Below are 21,749 nucleotides of genomic sequence, written 5' to 3' on the forward strand. Positions count from 1 at the left end.
TATTCATATAAAGGAATGTACTTGTATATGTCTATATGCATCGTATATGTACATATATACTTAATATGTTATATAATTGCTGGTTTTCTAAGTATTCAGACTACACTTTATATTTATATAACTACAAATTACATTACAATTTCTAGGTTTATGTAGTAACAACGATTGTCTCTTAAAAAATAAACGTTCAAGTCGAAATTTTCACAAAATTTTGTAATATGCTACTTCCTTAAAAACATTCAAAAACAACTATAAATCTTTAAACTCTTTGCAAGAATGTTATACGACTTTTGACTTCTCTTTACTAATATAGGCTATTAAGCACACTAAAGGTTTTTTTATAAAAATAGAAAATACAGCTATAAGCACAAGAGAAGCAGTTGCTTCTATATTACGGAAGAGTGAGAAACAAACACCACTGATTACAGAACTAACGAACCCGTGCTTTGCCGAAGTGGTACTCCAGAACTCTAGACTCATGCTCACTCTTGAAGGACTAGATTTAACAATCCTTATAACAGATAGTTTCAGAATCCCTACCAAACCAACCTAACAAAAAAAGCTAATTCTTGCGAGTATTTAAAAAAATAAATGACCTTTTTCTTAAAAAGTTAACGAAAACATATGTAAGGTATAGGCTAGATTATACACCTTTTAAGATACGTAATTCATCCACGTCTCTCACTAGCAACACTAAGCAGATATTAAAGGCAAGACCAGCAACGAGTGATCGTTGACGATCACCAAAATAATAACCTCGAACCGATTAAATGTTCTATTTCGAGCTCTGCTTATTTCTATCGATGAAATAAACTCTGTGAACTCGTACACTTACAGTTAACAGCTTCGTTTACGACGAGTCAGTTAGCTATCAATGACTGATAGTCAGCTTGAATTTACCTTACACGAGCTGATACAATATTTAAGTGAAATTCTGTAAGAGCTCAGTCGATGGAACACTGGTTTTCTAACCAAAGTTTTTTGATGTCTGCTTTTCAAAATCTTTCTGAAAACTTGGTACTCGATGAATATAGTTTAAATAGTTTACCTCCTTAATCAAATGTGTAGCGATTGACTTCGTTCTGTAAGTGTATATATAAATATTTTTCACTGGAACCTCTATTCGAATGAACGAAAAGTACCTCCTATATCTGTGGAAGCACTTCATACGAATGATGTCCCGCCCTTATTGAAAAGTCTCTTCATAAAGGACCTGCCCATTTAAATAAGACTTTAAAGACCATTATAAGATTTTTCTATGATTCAGTGATCTATAGATGGCACACTAAAACAAGATCTTCTCACATGAACTTACTTGCATAGATAAAGTTCCCATAAAAACCGCTACAATTGCCTATATTTTTACTAACAATCTTCCATCCAAAATATCATACTTAATAAAGATCACATTCCTTATGGACTCTAACAGATTTGTACTGCATGGAACTTAAGTTTTCACCTACAACAACATACCTAAACGGTCAGTAAAAAGCCAGCGATTATGGTTAGGCAATTAAGAGTTTGTGCATTCGTAGCTGAGGGGTCTTACAAGGTAACAAAAAATATAATAGAAAATAGTGAATATTGAAAAAAAAAGTGCTCAAAGCGCTTTCCAAAGCATAAGCGTTTTAATTGCTTAACACTATCTGCTTATGGTCCGACTCGTATTCCATACGAGCCACACAACCAGTCTTACACAGACGTTCCACACTGAACGCCTTAAACTGTGTCCTACCTGCTAAGTAAAGTCTCTACATTCAATGTCAGTTCATTGCGTCGAATACCACTCTCCTCACCAGGAGTCGTATTGTTTGAGTTAACTGAAGCCGTGGTGGTTGCCGTCGAGGCATCGGTGGTGGGACTCTCTGTTACAGCGCCGACGCCGCCGCTCATATTATAACCGACGCCGTTTAAGGTGCGCGATGGCGCTGGCGAGGTAGGCGCCGACAGCAATGCAGTCGCTAATGTCGCACTTGTTGGTGGTGTTTGTGCCTCTACCGTGGAGGGTGGACTGCGATTCAGATTACTGTCCAAACTGCTGTGATGTTGTGAGGATGCAGGCGAAAGCGGTATTTCCTCGATTTTCTCCAGATCTTGCGTGATCGAAGTGGAATTCTGTTTGTGTGCACGTGTCAATGTGCCTTTCGGACTACGCGAGGTTTCATGTAATATTGGTATTTCCAACATTGAGGACTTATTCATAAGCGTCATAGCAAATGAACCCTGCAAAGAGCTTTGGTGATGCTGATGGTGATGATGATGTTCCGATTTGGATTGTGTGTCATCGCGATCGAGACTGAATTGCCGGCGCAATAGACGACTTGAGCCAGGTTTGGAGTCGAATTTAACGCTACTGCTGTGTACGCTACCGCCGCCAGAGCCAGTACCGCCGCCGACGGCGCTACAAATACCACCACCGCTGTACAAGTATTTACCATCGTAGAATTGTGTGAGATTACTCTCGCTAGGACTGAGACACTTGTAATGATTGTACGGTGAACTAAGATCCATCATCTCTTCGATTTTTTTATAGAGGCGGGATGAAGAACCACCTGCCGAGCTCGGCAGACGATTGAAAGTGCCTGGTGTGAGCAAGTTGTCAGGTGAGAGTTCAGACATTTTGCGCGATTGTGGGCTGGCGTTAGGTGTCTTCGCAGGGAAATCCGGACATAATGTGACATTCGGACTGATTGTGTTCGTAGAGGTGGAGTCCAACGAGTATGAGTTCGGCAAGTTCGACGAGCAAACGTCCACATTGGTGGGTGGCGTAATCTCCACTTTGACTTCGACAGATTCGCCAGCCAGCGAAGAGGATTGACTTGAGGATGGATTGGTGCTGTTGCGTGATTTGTTCGCTTGTGCTTTGAGTGTGATCGAGTTGCGGATGAGCGACTCATCGAGACTGAAAACAATACAGAAGGTGTCAAAAAGAAGAATTAGTAAATATGCTATATGAGAAAGGGTTAATAATATGTTTGTATTTGGCTCACAACACTCACCCGTGGGATTCACTGAGTAAGCATTTTCAAGTTTAGAGAAGATATTTTAAATAAATGGTATTCTTGATAATATATAAGAAGGATAGCCTTACCCGATCGGCGGTGGTGCAGGTAACGGTTTATCAAAACCTTTCTTTCCCAATAGCCAAAAAGTGTTCATCATTCCCTTTCCCTTTATCTCAATTAATCCGCGCTGTTCTATCGTATAGCCGCCGCGTGCTTCCAAGCGATCACGTGTCTCCTGAGACATGTGTATGCGCCAAGAGGAACCTTCAGCGCAAAAACAAAAAAGGACCATAAGCGTTATAACAAATATCACGTTTTAATTTAAAAGCCAAGTCCTTACCTGTGGACTCCATACGTGACGCTGTATTCACCGTATCACCGAAGAGACAGTAACGTGGCATTGTTAACCCTACGACGCCTGCACAGCAGGGACCCGTATGCAAACCTATACGTAATTGCAACGGTACACCGGGTAAATGTTTGACATTGAAACGCCCACTTTGATGTAGCAAATCCAATGCCATTGTGGCTATTTGTTCCGCATGATCGGGTATTTTCACCGGCAAGCCACTAACAACCATGTAAGCATCACCAATGGTTTCCACCTGTCGAAAGTCAAAGTCACGAAATATATCTCCACATATTCTTGCGAATACAAGTAGTTTAATTTCCACCTACCTTGTACACATTGTAGGCGTTGATCGTGGCATCGAAAATGGTGTACAGATCATTCAGCAGGTCCACAACCTGTACGGGACTACAGTGGGCCGCAATCGTTGTAAAACCAACGATGTCGCTAAAATAGATTGTAACATCGGAGAATTCTTCTGGTTCAACGGCCAAACCCATTTTCAATTTTTCCGCCACCGAACTACAGGTGAAAAGAAAACAAAAATTACTTTGTAAATAACCAAGTCAAGCTAGCAAAAAAGAGGGGTAAATATAGCTGCCGGTAGTTTAACTGTTTTCGACGCCGTTCGCAGCAACTCAGACTCAATTGAAAGCGTACAAAGTAGAGCTTGTGCAAAAACTGAGTTCGCTCGACTTTCCCAAGCAACATGGCTTAGCTCTATGGGTTCTTGAAAATTTCCAAGAAGATCCGACGTTTTTGAGCCAAATTTTGTTTAGCCATGGGGCCCATTTCTGGCTCAATGGGTATGTAATTTGCCGCATTTGGTACGAAGACCAATCTAAAGAGATTCAAGAGCTGCCATTTCATACAGAAAACACAACGGTTTGGTAAGATTTTTGGGCCGGTCGTATCACTATTTGATGCTTGAAATGGAAACTCGTGTTCCCGGCGACATTTAGTTTCAACAAGACGACGCCACTTCCCACACATCGTATCAATCAATAGATTTATTTAGAGAACGCTTCGGTGAGCAGATAATTTAACATTTTGGGCCGGTCGATTGGCCACCAAGATCGTGTGATATCACACCGTTAAACTTCTTTCTATGGGGATATGTAAAGTCTAAAGTCCATGCGGACAATCCCGCTTCGATTCAGGTCTTGAAAAAAATCAACATGCGCGTCATTCGCCAAATTCAATTCGAACTGCTCGAACGAGGCAGTGATGACCATCTGAGTCGTAGCCGCGGCCAACATTTGAAAAAGATAATCTTCAAAACATAAATACCAAAGATTGTTCTTTCGAATAATAATAAACATTCCCTATAAAATTTGAAATTTCAGTGTTTTTTTAAGTAGGGAACCTCGAAATGAATCACCCTTTATAAGTTTACGTCATTGACTTTGGTATCCTTTAAAAGGTAGCATGCGGGGATAATTAGTTTATGAACTTTCAATTAAGTCCCAGCATTTTTTATTTTTTCTTCAGGAAGTTTTGCTTCTTTTTAATTTTCTTACCTTGGCAACATGCGATTCAATAACTGTTCAGTTTTTTTCCTTTCAATGTCCAATTGGTCTGTGCGCTCTCGTATTAGCTCCTCCAAGTTGTTTGAATATTTTTCCAGCATTTGAAACATTGTGTCGACGAAGTTCACCTTTCGTCCGTGATTGAGCATTTTAAAGCGTTCGTAAACGCTGATAAATTATTACAGCAAATGGCGCGTATTATTCACGGCACATCGTTAAGGGTGTCATCAACAGCCGGCAGGTAAAATAATGCGTCAGTGCGGCAATAAGGTGAAGACGAAACGCCAAGTAAATAAATAGAAGAGTGAAACATAACATAAAATCAATATATGCAGAATGCCCACAAAGTGTATTTATAGGCCTCCCTGACTGCTCATTACAAGCGAGTTATGTAGATAAATAAAGTGTTTGCGCTGTACTTACGAATTAAAGTCGGGCCGCATTTCCGGCTGTTCAGCCCAGCACTGACGCATAATGTTGATGGCCTCTGGCGGTGCCGCTCCCTTCGATACCGATGGCCGTATCAGTGGCGGTGGCTTTTTAATCTTCGCTATTATTTCGTCTGGCGATAGCGACAACATACAGTAGGGCTCCCCGCGTACCACCACCTCCTGCATGATGATGCCAAAAGAATAGACGTCACCCATTTGTGTGCCCAGCACGCGACCATGGTGATGATGATGAGTTTTCATTGAACGTAGCAATTCCGGTGCTGTCCACAGTAGTTCTTTTGCAGTGCGAGAGGGCGGCAGTAGATTCTGCGCCTCATAGAACGATGGCAGACCATAATCGGTTATTTTTAGTACCCAACGCGCGTCTACAACACAATTGCGGGACGTTAATGTGCCATGCACGCGCAGCGGTGAGGCGTGGAAGTAGCGCATACCGCGCACCAAATCCGTTAACAAACTGAGACGAAAACTCCAATCCAATTTGATTTCGTCCATGATGAGCACATCCTGTAGCGAACCGCGCGAACAGTAATCGAACACCATGGCTGTGCGATTCGGATCGGATAGCCAACCTAGTGGTAGGTGGATGGTAGCAGAAAAGATTACGGTACAAAAAAAACAGTTCTCAAACAAAGTTTTAATTAAACATGAAACAGCAAAAAGTATTTATTACTCACCAATTAAGGGGTTAATGTTCTCGTGTCGCATGCCGTGCGCTATCACCAACAAGTCCATTGCCTTGGCCTTCAGTTCAGTCGAACCGTTCAAGGGTATCTCTTTCAGTTGCACCAAATCGCCATTGTAGCGTGCACGCATGTCTAGCAGCGCGGGATTATGTCGCGCTAAGCTATTTGTGCCGGATGTACCTTTCCCGCCGTTCGCTGTGGCTGCGGCTCCAGCAGCGGTGGCTGTGCCGGCGCCCGGTATGATTAGGCCAAGATTTTTTAGCGAACCGATTGAGCCTTTGAGCAAATCAGGCTTGTCGACTTCGGGGCCACCGAACTCTTGTAGTTGTTGCAGCCAGCAGCAAAGCATGGCTTCGATGCCCTCATCGACCTTATGGGAAAGAGAGAGACCATACAAATTCACTAACATGAAAGGAAGTAGTTTCACAACAGGATGAGTTTGAAAGGATACTTAAATGGCTCATATGGTTTTTGTGAACAAATAGATTTTTGAAAGTTCTTAAAAAAAACGGATTTGGCAATTTAGTTAACTTAATTTAACTTAATAAGAAACAACTGTTCTCAATACATAATGCAGGCAGATCTTTTAACAATTTATTGGATTTTCTTTTAAGAAAAAATCTAGCGAAAAAGCGGTACATTTTTAGGAAATAAAAAAATAAACTGTGACCAAGTAGCTTTCGTCTTCTAAGTTTGTCCTCAATAATAGTGAGGCAGGTTTGTTAAACGAAAATGATGCCTTTCTCAAAGCTTATCTAGACTAGGGAAAAACGAGCGACCGAAAACGAAACTCAGGACAGGTTGAATATGAAATCGTTTAAGGGATCGTCTCAGAGTGAAATTTTCGAATAATCTTGTAGAAAGCGAACAGAGTGGAAAACAGAGCGACTCCAATCTCTAGACGCGTTTTTCTCAAAATGTTGTTTTTCAAAACGGCTTCCACTCTCAAAGGAAGAATGTTAATTAGTACAAAAGATACTTTATTAAATATTTTAAGTCACCATAAACAAAGTGAATAAAATTTTTACTCACCCTGCGTGAGTCGACTGGAAAGACAAAATCATCGGCGGAGAGTACAATTTTATTGGGTCCTTTCGAGAGGCGCTTACGCAGAAAGTAATTCCTGTAAGTATAAAAATAATTGGATAATTATAACTTAATAATTTTTGCTCTCCTTTTATTAGCAACTACAACCGAAAATATTATGCTAACGTGCTGGTAAACAAAATCTTCACTTTGAGCTTCAACTAAAATGTCTTAAAAATAACTGCCATCAACTAGAGGGTATGGCGCGAATGCGAGCGTTGCGCCATTGAATGTTGCACTCGAGAATTTGCGCTTATGTATTAACCTGCCATTTGCAATGATGCTCGCGTGTTTTTGTGCGTTTGTGTGCTGTGTAACATTAACTTCATGCTATAAAATGCAACAAGAAAAAGAAAAAGAAGCAAACAGCGCGCTGTAGTTAAAGCTGCGGAATTATATTAATGAACTGTGCTAAAGTTTCACGCGCAGCCATAATATTTCAGCGTGGTAGACCCTCTTCAGTGAAGCAAAGTAGCAGATTAGTCATTAACTCGGCTGCTTTGCCTGCTTGCTTTCGCTGTGTGCGATGCCACAACGCCACCGCACCACTAACACGCATACGCGTAAATGTGTGTGTGTAGTTTGGCGCTAAACTTTGCTTGTTTGCGAGCTACTTTTTTGATTTGCTTTGTGTTTTTTTTTATACCTTATTAGGATACGTGCCACTTGACTCCGTGCCACTGGCTCGCCTCTCATTATGTACAAGTTTGTTATCGCTTAGTGGTCCTTTTATGGCTTTGTGTATCATTTAACGGTGTCTGCCGCATATTTATGATAGTGTCTGTAGCTGATCAAAATGTAAGTGAAGTTGTTTCATTGCCTTTTACACAATTAAATAGTAGCTGAATCACGCTGAATAGCTAAATAGCTGGTATGCATGCCACTAGCGTTTGCTGCTTGATTTCTTAGTTGCGTTTAGTTCGGTGGATGGCGGTAGTAATTGGCCCAAATAAACGGTTATTAGGGTGTTTAAAGAGCGTCGGCTAAACATTAAAATTAAGACGCTGGTAAATGAGCAGTGACCACTAAATAGCATCGTTTTATTGTTCGTTATGGTTGGGTGTGTTGCTTAAAGTCCGCAGATATGTTTATACTTGTATATTAGTAAATATATGTATATACACTGCTTGTTTTACTGGTTGAATTCAGCTGCATTTTCAGTTTGGAGTGAGCACACTGAAGTTAATTGACATACAGATAGGTAACATAACAGATTGAAGATACCGAATTGATTTCCAGATATTTGTCTATTTGTGTGTTCGATTAGGTTAATTTATATGACTCATTCTTCAGCAAGGCGAGGGATCGCACGTAGACTGTTACGTATGGCCTTTTGTAAAGTCATACGAAAAACTTCTAAGGTTGGATATCAGCTATCTATCGACGAAGCCGCCCTGAACATCACAAGTCTGCTTAAGTATTTTATTTTTTTCGTTACTTCAACCGGATGTGTAAAAATGTGAGATCAAATGTGTTTTTGCCTTCATCTCACAAAAGCGGGCTATTTATAAGAGGAAGAACTTTAGTTACTTCTTTCTCATTTTCTTCCAAATAGCTAATGCAGCTGGCATCCGGTAAGATGCTCAATCTTATTGCGTGAATCTCAATCGAACAGGGTCCAATTATAACTCCTACAACCACTGAAAAACCTCTTACGATTTACCATGCACCAGAAGGATCTTGCGATTGCCCAGCAGCTGGTAGTTGACCAACGTTTGTTAAGCTGGTCTAAGAAGTCCCGTAGTGTACTAAAAGAAGCCAGCAAAGTTTCTATCCGTTCCCATTCTGCAGACAGCCTTACATCCTTTCGCTGAACTTGAACGCACAAATCGAATTCTCAAAAATTGCTGCCCTATTTTTGGAGTTGATATTTATGTAATGAAGTAGGCTGCACTCTGCAGAAGTATATTTACTGCTATCTATGAGGCAACTACTTCCGCTTGGAAGATCCTACTGTGGTCAGAAAACTTAGAGTGGAGCTAATGGAACACTTTCCCATTTTTTCGCCAATGTAGTCTTTTCTACCAACTTCCACCAAATAAAAATTCCGTAGAACATTTTACTCGTAGTATGTTTAACAATGGATTCATATAGCCAAAGAACTGTGAGTAATTGGTACTATGAGATATTAATTGAAGAAGTGCCAAGTCAAACAATCATACAAGGTTTGTCCGGAAAATAAAAGGACTATGGGGCGTTTTCGTGGTGCAACTTCCAATCGACTGCGATGCCTTGTCGGACCTGATTGACCTTTCGTTTGAGTCTCTTGAGGATTTCTACGTAAAACTTGGCGTTGACGGTTTGTTCAGGAAGAAGAAATTCATGCTGGATGAGGGCTTTGATGTCAAAAAGGACAATGAGCACCTTTTGGATTCATCATTCATCAGCGATCTCTTCCCGGCCCTCCAAAAAGGTCTGGTGCCACCAAAACACATCACTTTTAGCTAAAGCAACATCTAACTAAGCCTGCTTGATTCACATCAAACGCCTCTGTCACAAATTTACCGAGTTTCACTCAAAATTTAATCGCGTACCTCTGCTCTAACGCACACTGCAGTTTCGGCTTGTACCACTCACAGTAACACGTCGTGCGAAAATGTTTGTCCTGACTCTCCAGGTGCTCGGAAACAACTGACCAGCCGCTCGTTCGTTAGCTAGGAACGCTCTCTACCGAATCCAGTCGGTGCGCGCACGCTCCGAAGTACAGTCGCGGCGGAAGAACATGAGTCCTTTTACTTTCCGGACAAACCCTATATAAGCGACAAGGAAATTTAAAATTTGTCATATAAATTGGAGCTATGGAGAAAATTTTGGTGAATTTGATATTTTAGCCAAGCTGTCTAGTATTTCAACGCGATATATGCATGGTTACAGAAAATGTTTATATTTTAGACAAGTTAGGAAAAGATCATGTTAGATTTTAATCTTTTAGAAACTTTACGCTACTAAAGCGGTTCAATGCAGTTCAGATGCATTCTCATACACTTTGGCGCAATTATATACCGTTAAACAATTAGGTGTAACATAAAAAACCCAAAATTATTTCATGTAATTTTTATTCCGCGTAATATTTGGGGAATTGCATTGAATTGCGCAGGAAAGCCGCAAACTTGAAACTCTCCCCACTGAAATCGCACTAAATATTCATTTTTGTGGCGATTAAACAAAGTTTTACTGCCAATTTCAGTGCAGTGCGTATACTCGTGGCATTTTTACGCTAATAAAATCCGAAAGTTTGCACATTTCAGTATACCCATGTGGGCATGTGTCGCGTGCATGCGTGCACCACGCGTCGCGTATTTACAAATACTTACTGCAGATGTGCACATGTGCCAACACAGATGCGTATGCTTCCATATACGGCGCATGCATCTACACCCATACATACGCGCGTATATATAGAGCGTAATTTAATTTAATTGATGCAATTTTTAAAGCTTCATGCGGCGCTCTCTGTAGGGTTGTGTGCGGATACACGTTCTGTTGCATATACCATAATATACGAGAAAACCGTAATATGTCCATAATACCAATTTTATAACGTTTTCACGTCTACAATTAACTGCTAGTTGACAAACAACATTTTTATTTTTTTTTCTGTTTCGATGGATTTTTTTAGAGTCTTATTTGTCAAGGCACAGGAAGTACATAAACCCTCAAACTCGTGGTTGTGGCATAAGTGAAGGTATCACTATTTTTAATCAGTCAAAACAATTTTAGATATATGAGTCTTCTTTAGCATTGATCGAAATGATTTTGTAAGAACTGTTCAACAATAATTTTCATATACTTGGCAGTCCTCTCACCTGTAAAATCTGTATCCTCAACAGGAAGCCCATATCAAAACCCATACATATACGGCTACCACACAAACTGAACGATCGGAATCCAAAGCCTTTTATTTTCACGAGATATCTTCACAAAATTTGGCATGAATGATGAATGTCTAAGGCTATGGTGCAATCCCCGAACAAATTGTTCAGACCGGATTGTTAGCCATAGAGTTTAGTATCAAAACGAAAGTATTATATCCTTGGTTCAGTTGATGTTAACGTTTTTTTGTTGTTTTAATTAATAATAAAATAATAAGAAGGAGTAAGCAGTCATGAAAATGGAGGCTTCACAATCATACTTCAACTGGAACCGCATCAAAAGTTTGCAATAACCTTTTTTTCATTTATAAAATACACCTTTGGAGGCTGAAAAGATACACAAAACAACACGATGCTCACAAACACTCTGACAGAGAGTAAATTTGGGCGTAAGACATTGGAGGAGCCAAACCAAAAGTTCGCTTATGTGGCTGAGATGAGTAGGGTAGTAAAGAACTAAGTTAACTCTTGAACTTTGTAAAGCATGACTGTGCTGAAATACGCTTATTAATATGATACAATTAATTGTTAATGCTGTAGCGACTTTGACGACCTTCAATTTTAGCTTGTTGCTATAGCAAAATAGTATTTATGCCGACAGCGTTTGCTTAGCGCTTTCATCCATTCACTATGGTGACCGAATGCTCATTAGAGTAATTACTCAGCTTCGCACTGTTAATATTTCATTTATGTATTTACCCCAACCGTAATGGCTTAGTGGCCGTAGTTGGATTTTATTTACTAATTCTTTAATTTGGTTAAATGCAAGCGAATTCGAGCGAAGCAGTAGGATTAGGTTTGTGCTGGACCACGATAAATACGTCATAATCAATTACTTGTAGACGTAAGCTGTTAATTATGGGAGATTATAAATACATAAGTACAGATAAATTTCAAGGTGCTAAATGGCATTATCACTCGTAATGTTGGAATGTTTTGAAATACAGACTGAAATCACAGACAAAAGTTTCTCAATAGAACGTATTGTCTAAAGTTTACTACTAATTTCACGTATTATATGGCTGTGAATCCTCTGGAGGGAATGATAACAAATATACACTGTGTTTGGCGGGAGAATGAAAACTGGATAACTAAGAAGCCTTCGTAGGAGTTTCCACATAGTCTTCAGCCCAAAGTTTGTTGTCATTTATTTCTACTTAGAAGATGGAAGATCTGAGGTTATCTGGTCAGGATATTGAACCTTTGCGTACCCCAGAAAATCTGCCCAGGAAATTTTCATGACACATTCCTTTACCTTGTTTGCCAGCAGTTCAGGGTGTGTCCGGAAAGTAATAGGACTAATATTCTTCCGCCGCGACTGTACTTCGGAGTGTTCCTACCTAACGAACGAGCGGCTGGTCAGTTGTCTCCGAGCAGTTGAAGAGTCAGGACAAACATTTTCTCACGACATGCTTCTGTGAGTGGTGAAAACCGAAAATGCAGCGTTCGTTAGAGCAGAGGTACGCGATTAAATTCTGTGTTAAACTCGGCAAGTCAGCGACAGAGACGTTTGATGTGATCAAGCAGGCTTACACAGATGTTGCTTTAGCAAAAAGTGGTGTGTTTTGGTGGCCCCAGACCTTTTTGGAGCGCCGGGAAGAGGTCGCTGATGAAGATCGGAAGAATGAGCAAATCCAAAGTGAAAACGATGCTCATTGTCTTTTTTGACATCAAAGGCATCGTTCATAATAAATTTGTTCCTCCTAAATAAACCATCAAAGCCAAGTTTTATGTGGTAATCCTCAAGAGACTTAACGCAAGGTCAGTCGTGTCCGACAAGACATCTCAGCCGATTGAAAGTTGCACCACGACAACGCCCCGGCTCACACTGCCTTTCTTGTGAACAACTACCTAACCAATGCCGGCATCCCAACGCTTCAGCAGCCGCCCTACAGCCCAGATGTGACCCCCGGACTTTGTTTTGTTTCCTTGCCTGATGAAAGGAATCCAAGCAGCATGCCACCCCAGTTCTCAAGGCTATTTCGGAGAACGTTTTTTATGACGCCTTCAATGCTTGGAAAAAACTCATTGCAGGGTACTGTGTGCTACTACCCAACGCTTGGCGAACCGATGACAGTTATTATAAGACAAAGCTATACCTTTTTAAATGTCAGTATTCATTGAAGCATTTTACACACAAAATCTTTAAAATATAATATAATGCTTTTTGTATTAAAACTATTTTTTTCGGTTTCCAAAGTGAGTTTCAATACAAGTACAACCAATTAGTAGAACACACATATGTATGCGACTAATTGTTTTCACTTTGCACCTACTCAAAAAGCCGAACACATTTCGCTAATTTCAACTAAATGGGCATATAAAATTACTGCTGAATGCTTTAAGCACGAATACGCCACTTACCTCATTGCTATGCCGGCAGTCACGCTTGCGGCCACAATAATCAAAAGCAATCCAATGCAAATGGCCACAATTGTCCAGCAGATGGCGCCGCATTGCCAAAGCTGAGCCGTACTCACCAGCAGCCATTCGTCGTAGCCCGGCTGCACGGAATGTGTAATATAAGTGTTGGAATTGATTTCATGCTGCTCCAGAATCAACAGTGGCCGCCATTTGATTGAGTCAATTGATGCTGTTGACTCCGCATCCGCCGTTGCATTGGCGTCAGCATTGACACCATCATTGAAGTCAACTATAGCCGCATTTGTGGTAACGCTACTTTTGCTGTTATTATTGTGGTTATTATTGTTGGCAGTCGCATTTTCGTGCACCACATCCAATACAATGAAATCGTACTTGGGCAATTGCGCGCTGATAACGCCAGCTGGCGTGTCAATGTCATCACCACCAGCACCGACACCGCCACTACCGCTCCGATTTTTGTTTCGCTTTGCGGTCGGCATATGCGCTTGCTTTATTTTGCTGGGATTTGGTTTTGTTGCATGTGCCGCTAGCTGTTGTCGCACATTCGTAATTATGAAATCGTAAAAATGAAAAAAGTCTATGAAATTTCGCAAATTGGCAATGCGCGCCTGCTCGGCGCGGGTATGTCCGGTGACCGGATGTATGTGGCATAGTTGTTTCAGCAATGTGCGCAGCTGTTGCAACAATTTGCCATTACGTGTAGCATTATTGTCGTTGTGATTTTGTTGTAAGAACTGCACGCAATGCCCCGTTACATTTTCGATATTCGGACAGATCTCGACAAAATTCAGCCCACTCAGCTGTGGACACTCATCGAATGCTGCCAAAGTGTCACGCGTCGGCTGCACAGTTGTTGTGCTCGTTGTGGTCGCAGTGTTCTCATTATTGCCTACGAATGTCTCAGCAGCCATGGCCTCTTCGTGCTCCTGCAGCGCACGCGTGACCGAGCTGTCCAAGTGCATTGGCCAATTGAGTATGCTCGCTTCGGTACCCCGCTTGCCGTCGGTTGTCATCGCCTTCCAACGCCGCATTTGCCGGAAATTCTGCACCAATCCAATGCCGTTGTCCTCGAAGGCGACCTTCAAGAAGTAACGGTACTTATCGCTCAGCACTGTTAGTAACAGCAAATTGGACATTAGTTCGGCGCTGCCGTTAATGCGCGCCAAATTCTTGTAGAAATTATTCTCCGCATTAAAGGACGTGGCCACCACATCGATGAGCAGCACTTTGGTGTGTCGCAGGCTCACCAACTGTGTCAGCAGATGTAATGTGCTGGCATCGTTCATGTCCGCCGTGATGATAATGGCTGTCGTTTGACGCATGCAGTTTTGGAGAGAGTGAGAGAGAGAGAAAAGTGTGATATGAGCTTTATATAAGTGAAAGAATGGCGTTGTAAAATAGCCTTAAAGAAGTCACTTTTTTTGCTTATAACATAAGTAGTTATAAATGTGATTATTTGAAAAAGACTTTATACCTTATTGTAATAACGAATATTTTTAGTAGAATTTCAGCTTTTAAGTTTTTCGCCAAATTATGTTTTTCAACAGCAATTAATTATTTAAGTGGGGAGTAGTGTACATTTTAAATATTTTCCGAGTAACAGTGAATTATAAGAAATTACCGAAATAACCCTCATCACCTTTTAAAAACAGATTCCTGACAACTCATTACACTTTTTCTGAAAAGCCTTTAACCTGAGAATGGATGCCGTCCCAAAACAAACGTTTTTGAAAGAGCTACGCTATGACGTGTTTGCCGCAATTGATCACTAAGAACTATTTCTATTGTCACAGACTGTGTTTATAAAGTCAATATACAATAAATATGTGAATCTAGACAGATACTCTTTCGAAGAATAAAACCATTGAAATGCAGGGTGGCTGATGAAAGCCGCTACCAAAAAAAATTAAATAACTTTTTTTCTATTTAATGAATCTGGTTAATTTTTTTTTATTTTGCAGATTGAGTTTTACATTTAACAAAAATGGATAATTGGGACACTGAAACAAGAATTTGGATTGTCCGCCGCTATCACGCACTGGAGTCCGTAGTTTCCTCCTCCGAGCAGATGGGCCATAATGAGACTTGTAAACAAATTTGCCGAGCATGAGACAGTCCACAGAAGACCTTACCATCGAAACCCGTCAGTTCGAACGAAGGAAACAATCGCTGATGTAGCTGCTGCCATACAAAACAAACCACGTGTTTTGACAAGAAGCTTATCTGCTCAAATGGATGTAAGCAGACAGTCATTACAGTCAATTATGCACAAAGATTTGGACTTATTCCCATATAAAATTCAAATGGCCAACAAACTGAACGCTGCAGACTTGCCGATTCGCTTGGAATTTTGCCAGAAGATGCTTCAAGTGGTGGAAGAGGATGGAAAGATGTTGAACTGTCTTTTCATGTCTGACGAGACCCATTTCGATTTAAGCGACAACATAAACAAACAAAATTGTCGAATATGAAGTGCTTCCAACCCACAGATACTCCATGAGACGGAATTGCATCCACTTCGTGTCACAGTGTGGTGTGGAGACCGTTACTTGAGCATGTTGAGAGAGTTTTTCTATCCAGAATTACGCCGAATGAGAATTTCTTTCAACTCTGTGTGGTTTCAGCAAGATGGTGCAGCTCCTCACATAGCCAACCTGTTATGACAGAATTGCGACGAAAATTTGCCAATAAGCTGATATCCAGAAACTCCACATTCCGTTGGCCACCCAGGTCGCCTGACCTTACTGCACCTGACTTTTTCTTGTGGGGTTATTGCAAACAGGAAGTCTACAAAGCAAAACCAACAAATTTGAATGAACTAAGGCAATCCATTCGAGAAACAATTGCGGCTATTCCTGTCTTAACTCTCCAAGCAGTAATGAACAACTTTTTGGTAAGATGCCGCACATGCATCAACGAGCAGGGGGGGCATTTAAATTCCATTATTTTTAAAACTAATTAAGCTATATTTAATAAAATTGAATGAGCTTTAACATGAATAAAAGAAAAATGAATTCCATACACTGAAAAAAAAAATTATTTGAGTTTCTTTATGTAGCAAATTTCATCTGCCACCCTGTATAATGAAGTTCGCCCCCGGAACATTTTGGGCTTGAAAGCATCAAAGATCATAAGAATCAGTGCAGTCATCTTGAGATATAAATGCCAGATATACTTCTACACTGTACTTTTAAATTTGACAGAAATCTAGCGACTCGTGGTACTAGCGAAAATATAGTGGTTATAAACACAAGCAGCGCTAATAAATTCGATCAATAACGGGAATTTCAACAACGATATCCGGACAGCAAACAACGCCATAGCTCTTTTGTCATTTCATCATGGAAAGATATAGAAATTGTTAAAATTTACTACCGTAATTCGGTGACGTCGTTTTGGCGAATTTTGCGAAAAGATCTAGGCATACATCTTCACAAGATTAAATTGGCGCAAGAACTGAAGCCGCTTGGTCACCAGAATCGTCGCATGTTCGTGAATTGGGCTGATCAACAACTTGATAATGATCCGGATTTTCATCGAAAAATCATCTTCAGCGATAAGTCTCTTTTCTGGCTAAATAGCTTCGTCTATAAGCAAAATATACGTTATTGGTCAGGCAGAAATTCACACGTACTCTTTGAGTCAACATTGTATTCTGAAAAAATTACGGTTTGGTGCGGTTTATGAGCCGACGGCGTCATTGGGCTGTACTTCTTCCGTGATGATCAACACCAGCACTTTGCTGTGCATTGGAATCGTTACCGCTCAATGATAACCGAATATTTTTGGCTCAAATTAAATGATATGGACTTGGCGCCACATGCCACCCAGCGAATGTCACAACCGATTTATTGAAACCCAAGTTTGGTGAATGTGTTAACTTATGAAATAGTTCAGACAATTAGCCGCCTCGGCCGTGCTGTTTAACTTTGTTAGACTATTCCCTGTAGGGCTACATCAATTCCTTGGTCTATGCCAACAAGTCAGCGACGATTGATGAACTTCGTACGAATATCGAACGTAAAATTGCAGCAGCAACGCCGATTAATGTTTGAAACCCGTCGAAAAGAGGGTTCAGCGTCTGGACTTCTGCAAGCGTGCCCGTGCTAGCCATTAAAAAAAATTGAGTTCCATACATAATAGCATCGAATGTATATTCACAAACAGAATTTTTCGTTGATATTATTTTTGTTTCATTTACTTTTGTAGCGGTCTTATTGAAAAACCCGTTTCATATGTCATTTTCTGTAGAAGCCACATTAGGGTAAAAGCATTTACCACAATATTTATAGATTGAACGCTTGTAACTTTTCTTTCATGCACATGATTCCCTGAACCATTTCTAAAAATACTATACTTATTTTTAAATACGAGTGCTTTAAATGATTTAAAATTAATTCACTGAAATATGCCAAACGCTTCTACAATTATATGCCAAATGTGTCAATGACTCGCAACACTTACCTCTACCAATTTTATCCTGTGCATGCAGGTCACGTATGTCGTCGCCGATTTCAATTTTATACGACACATGCAGGTTTGCCGCTATGGCGAGTGGCATACCCCAATTTTCATCTGCAATAAGCAATAGTAAATAAATGGCGTTATAAAGTCACATGGTCACATATATATTTGTACTCATACATGTGTGTGTGTGTGTGGAGCACATCAAATTAATATTATTATAGATTGCAGTGAGGCCGCAGAGCGGAGGTAGCGGCATTCACGGTAAATGAAATTAAACGATACACAGGGGATGGCGCATAAAGGCTTTGTTCAATTGTCGCAATGGGACAACAAAATTTAATTTGAATCAAATTGATGTTGTAATAGAGCTACATCTCTAAAGTGAGGTTATTTTGTAATTTAAATGGAATGTTTTGTATTTTTATATATACATGTGTAGGTACATGAGTAGCATTTCTAACTATGAACTAGAACTATTTCACAAATATGTTTTGACTGAACTATATTGTAGTTGAGTTGTAATTTACGATGGTTAAAAAAGAGCTAACTAAATTAATTAATTAGCGACGTTTGTGACCATTAGCGAGATCACATGGTATTTCTTTCTTTTTCTTCTTTGGCACTATAAATGAGGGTCGGTATGGGTCCAGTCTTCCCATACCGTGGGTTTTCCACGTGCCGACAGGTGGTAATGCACTTGGTGCTTCCGATGGATGCGTGGGCGCCCTTGCTTTCATTGTTCAAGTATTTGTTGAATTTTTATGCGCTTAACATATCCATGTCACGACATAGCTCACCTAGTTCGTGGTTCCAACTTCTTCGATATTTATCGCTTACACGCACGGTTCCAAAGACCTTGCGAAGTGCCATCGAATGCTCCAAGTGCTTTATTAACTCGGGTCTTCATCCTTCGTCAAGTGAGCGATCTGCTTCTTAATTGCCTACCGATCCCAAAGTAGCACCTGTTGGGATCAGTTATTTTGCGCTTGATCTCCACGCTTAGATTATTGGTGGAATTTATGCTGCTCCGAACTATAAAAAGTACTTAAATTTTTCAAATTTAGTTCTCAAGATGCGATAAATCTTTGTTTGTGGCCTCCAGGTACTTTTTCCCTCGTACACCACAAGACCAATGTCTTTCGCTTCTTTTTCTAGGCTTGAAAAGGCAATGCTGACAGCTCTGTTGTTTAGGCCTATGATGTCAATATCATCTACCTACCCCAGTAGCATTGTACTTTTACATTAGACAGTTATACTGCGGTTCAGATTAGCTGCTCCATAGTAAAACTTCGTTTGGTATCGAACGGCTCTGAGAGGTGCTTCGCGATTTCAACGGAGCTGATGTTTGTGCACAACGTCAATCTGCATAGCCGAATGAGTTTCGCGGGGATACCAAATTACTGATTTCACCCATTTTCGGTATTTAACCATATTTTATAAATTTATATGTAGAGAGCTCGTGCAGACAAATATTAAGAAAAAAACTGGACTAAACTATAGTAAACTTACAGGAATAATATCTTATAGTAATTGGCTTTAATGCAGACAGCAAAACTTTTATGCATATATGTATATAGACTAAGTCATAACAAATTTTCGTAAGAGACTACAAAATCTTAATTCTTATAATATTTTTCGAATTTCATATTGAAGAATACATAGAATGTTTCCTTCGTAAACAAATTTTCGGAAATAAACATAAAGATTGAAAATGATTTCTTTGGGCAATTCTTTCATAAAATACATTACGAATTGCATGCTTGTGTGCAAACCATGCTTCATTTACAAACGGCTATCCAAACGCACATTGAAAAATGAACTTGAAAAATCCACAAAAACAAAAAATGCTTAAGCCGGCGGAATAGCTCACAAAAGAAGGCCTATTGAGGCTAGGCCAAGGACAAATTACCTTTCATAGCTTCATGTGAATTACAACTACTAAATACGAGTAACACTACTTATAATCTAAATACTTTCATGAAAGTAATATACGGCCAAAATCGTTGACTGAACACTATGCCAATGTGCACCCCTGCCATATATGCACACACTGCATGCTGGAAGAAGCCCTGCAGGCGTAGCAAAATTCTTCATTAAGTTAGCTGTGTACCTTAGCTAACTTCGTACTAAGCTTTACACGCTTGCAAAAGCTTATAATTGCTTGCAGATGTACTTATACATACATAACTACAGATTCAGCAGCGATATCATAACATATGCACATATATAATTCTCTGCTACAAGGAAGTCTCGTGGAGACCAATTATGTGGCCAAGTAGGAAATATATGCTTGTAATGTATGTGGATCCACAAGTTTTTAGTGTGTGGTCTTAATATTTTGCAACGACGGTGTTTTTAAAGGCAACTGTATTCCCTGTTGGGTTACCAGAACTTTGTGGGTGTGTGTTCAAGTATTTGCGTATACAGTACTTCAGCTTGCTTTTGAAAATACTTTCACTGCTACATTTGCATGCATGCAAACATCTACATAAACATTTATGTGCATAAGCAACATCTGCGCCTGTGCTTTTTGGTTACTTATACGCCCTGTAGGCGCACACATATCAAGCACATATACTCGTACCCAGCCGACGCGCCAATTTAACAATTTGCTAAATTGCAAACCTAACCAAATTACAGCTTAATTTTCATTTTCTTGATTAGCAAGCGGAGTGAAAATATTTATGCTCATGCATATTCCAGGCGCTTGGCGGTGCTGCGGTTAAAGACGATGTCGAAAATATTAGTAAAAGAGGTAAAGTTGTATGGAGGCAAGTGATTTGAGCACTTAAACCGCACATTTATAAATACAGTATATGAAAGTTCTTGGCATTTTAGAAACATAAACTATTTTTCAGTGCTTTTGCACCAACTGCGCATAACGCAGGCAATTGGCTTACACTGTGCAACATAATTTGAGTTTGAAATTCGATATGCAGAGTATCTTGGTATATAACTATTTAATGTATAAAAAATTGATTTTGAATAATTGTAAGAAAAAATATAATAAAAAATTTATACATAATTTGAATTAAAGTCAATTTATTTGTCAGTTTGTTAAGTTAAAATATCCGCCTACAAATCTATGAGTTCTAATACTTTTTTTAAGAGCACCCTTAAATGATGCAATTACTATATTGCGTAAAGCTGCCTTCGGGTTGTCTGTTGCTACTACTGCGAGATTTATACTAGTGAGAGTCTGTTCGAACAGCAGCATTAACCTGCAACATATTGCATAGTGTTTTGGTTTAATTTTTTCCAAGAATTAACTATCAAAATTGCGTATAATCCTTTGCGGTAAAAGAAACAGGGCTTATTGCTTTCACATGTGAGCAAAAGAGCAGTTAAATTTTTCTCGTTTATAAGTTAATGACTTTCGTGCGATTAAATTCTGTATTTCCAATAAACGTTGCACATGCTTACGCATGGATTAATTTGTGCAGCAGTTTTCAGAATTTTTATTGTGGTTTTGCTAGTTGCTGCATCAGAAGCAGTTCTCATTATTTGCATAACAGATAAAAGGATATTTTAAGGATTACAGTACATATTTTGCATGTTTTCAGTGGAAAAAAAATGTTATACATAAATGTGCGCACCTGAATTCAAAAACATACACACATGTGTATACATATGTACATAGATATTCCAATTTCAATTTTATACAAAATAACATAAATGCCGATTCAACCGAACTACGCGCCATACTCCACTAGGAGTTGCAAGGAAACAAACCTGGCATTAAGAAATCTAATTTGAAAACTAAAATTATTTTTTAGTAAGCAATACTTAAATAAGCAATAACTAAGGCAATAACTAAGGCAAAACAATGCAAATGCATATAATCTTAGTACATTACATAGTAGGTTAGTATAAAACCTACCTTGAGGCAATAGATCTTCATGTAAAATTTTCTTTGAA

The 21,749-nt window shown here is 39.6% G+C and overlaps 1 protein-coding gene across 1 annotated transcript in view; it reads right to left on the bottom strand.

The window, feature by feature from the left end:
- Positions 1–627: 627 nt before the first annotated feature.
- Positions 628–21,749, bottom strand: part of LOC105230331 (uncharacterized) — a 104,318-nt gene continuing 83,196 nt past the window's right edge. Inside the window, exons 5-15 of the mRNA XM_029551969.2 lie at positions 17,829–17,939; positions 13,344–14,670; positions 7,054–7,144; positions 6,013–6,391; positions 5,307–5,907; positions 4,875–5,051; positions 3,684–3,876; positions 3,346–3,610; positions 3,092–3,269; positions 3,000–3,011; positions 628–2,902 (exon numbers count right to left, since the gene is read on the bottom strand). Of these exons, the coding sequence (XP_029407829.2) occupies positions 1,732–2,902; positions 3,000–3,011; positions 3,092–3,269; positions 3,346–3,610; positions 3,684–3,876; positions 4,875–5,051; positions 5,307–5,907; positions 6,013–6,391; positions 7,054–7,144; positions 13,344–14,670; positions 17,829–17,939 (4,505 nt within the window). The 3' untranslated portion in view covers positions 628–1,731. The remainder of the gene's footprint in view (positions 2,903–2,999; positions 3,012–3,091; positions 3,270–3,345; positions 3,611–3,683; positions 3,877–4,874; positions 5,052–5,306; positions 5,908–6,012; positions 6,392–7,053; positions 7,145–13,343; positions 14,671–17,828; positions 17,940–21,749) is intronic.

Source organism: Bactrocera dorsalis, chromosome 2 (assembly GCF_023373825.1).
Source record: "Bactrocera dorsalis isolate Fly_Bdor chromosome 2, ASM2337382v1, whole genome shotgun sequence".
NCBI classification, from domain to species: Eukaryota; Metazoa; Arthropoda; class Insecta; order Diptera; family Tephritidae; genus Bactrocera; species Bactrocera dorsalis.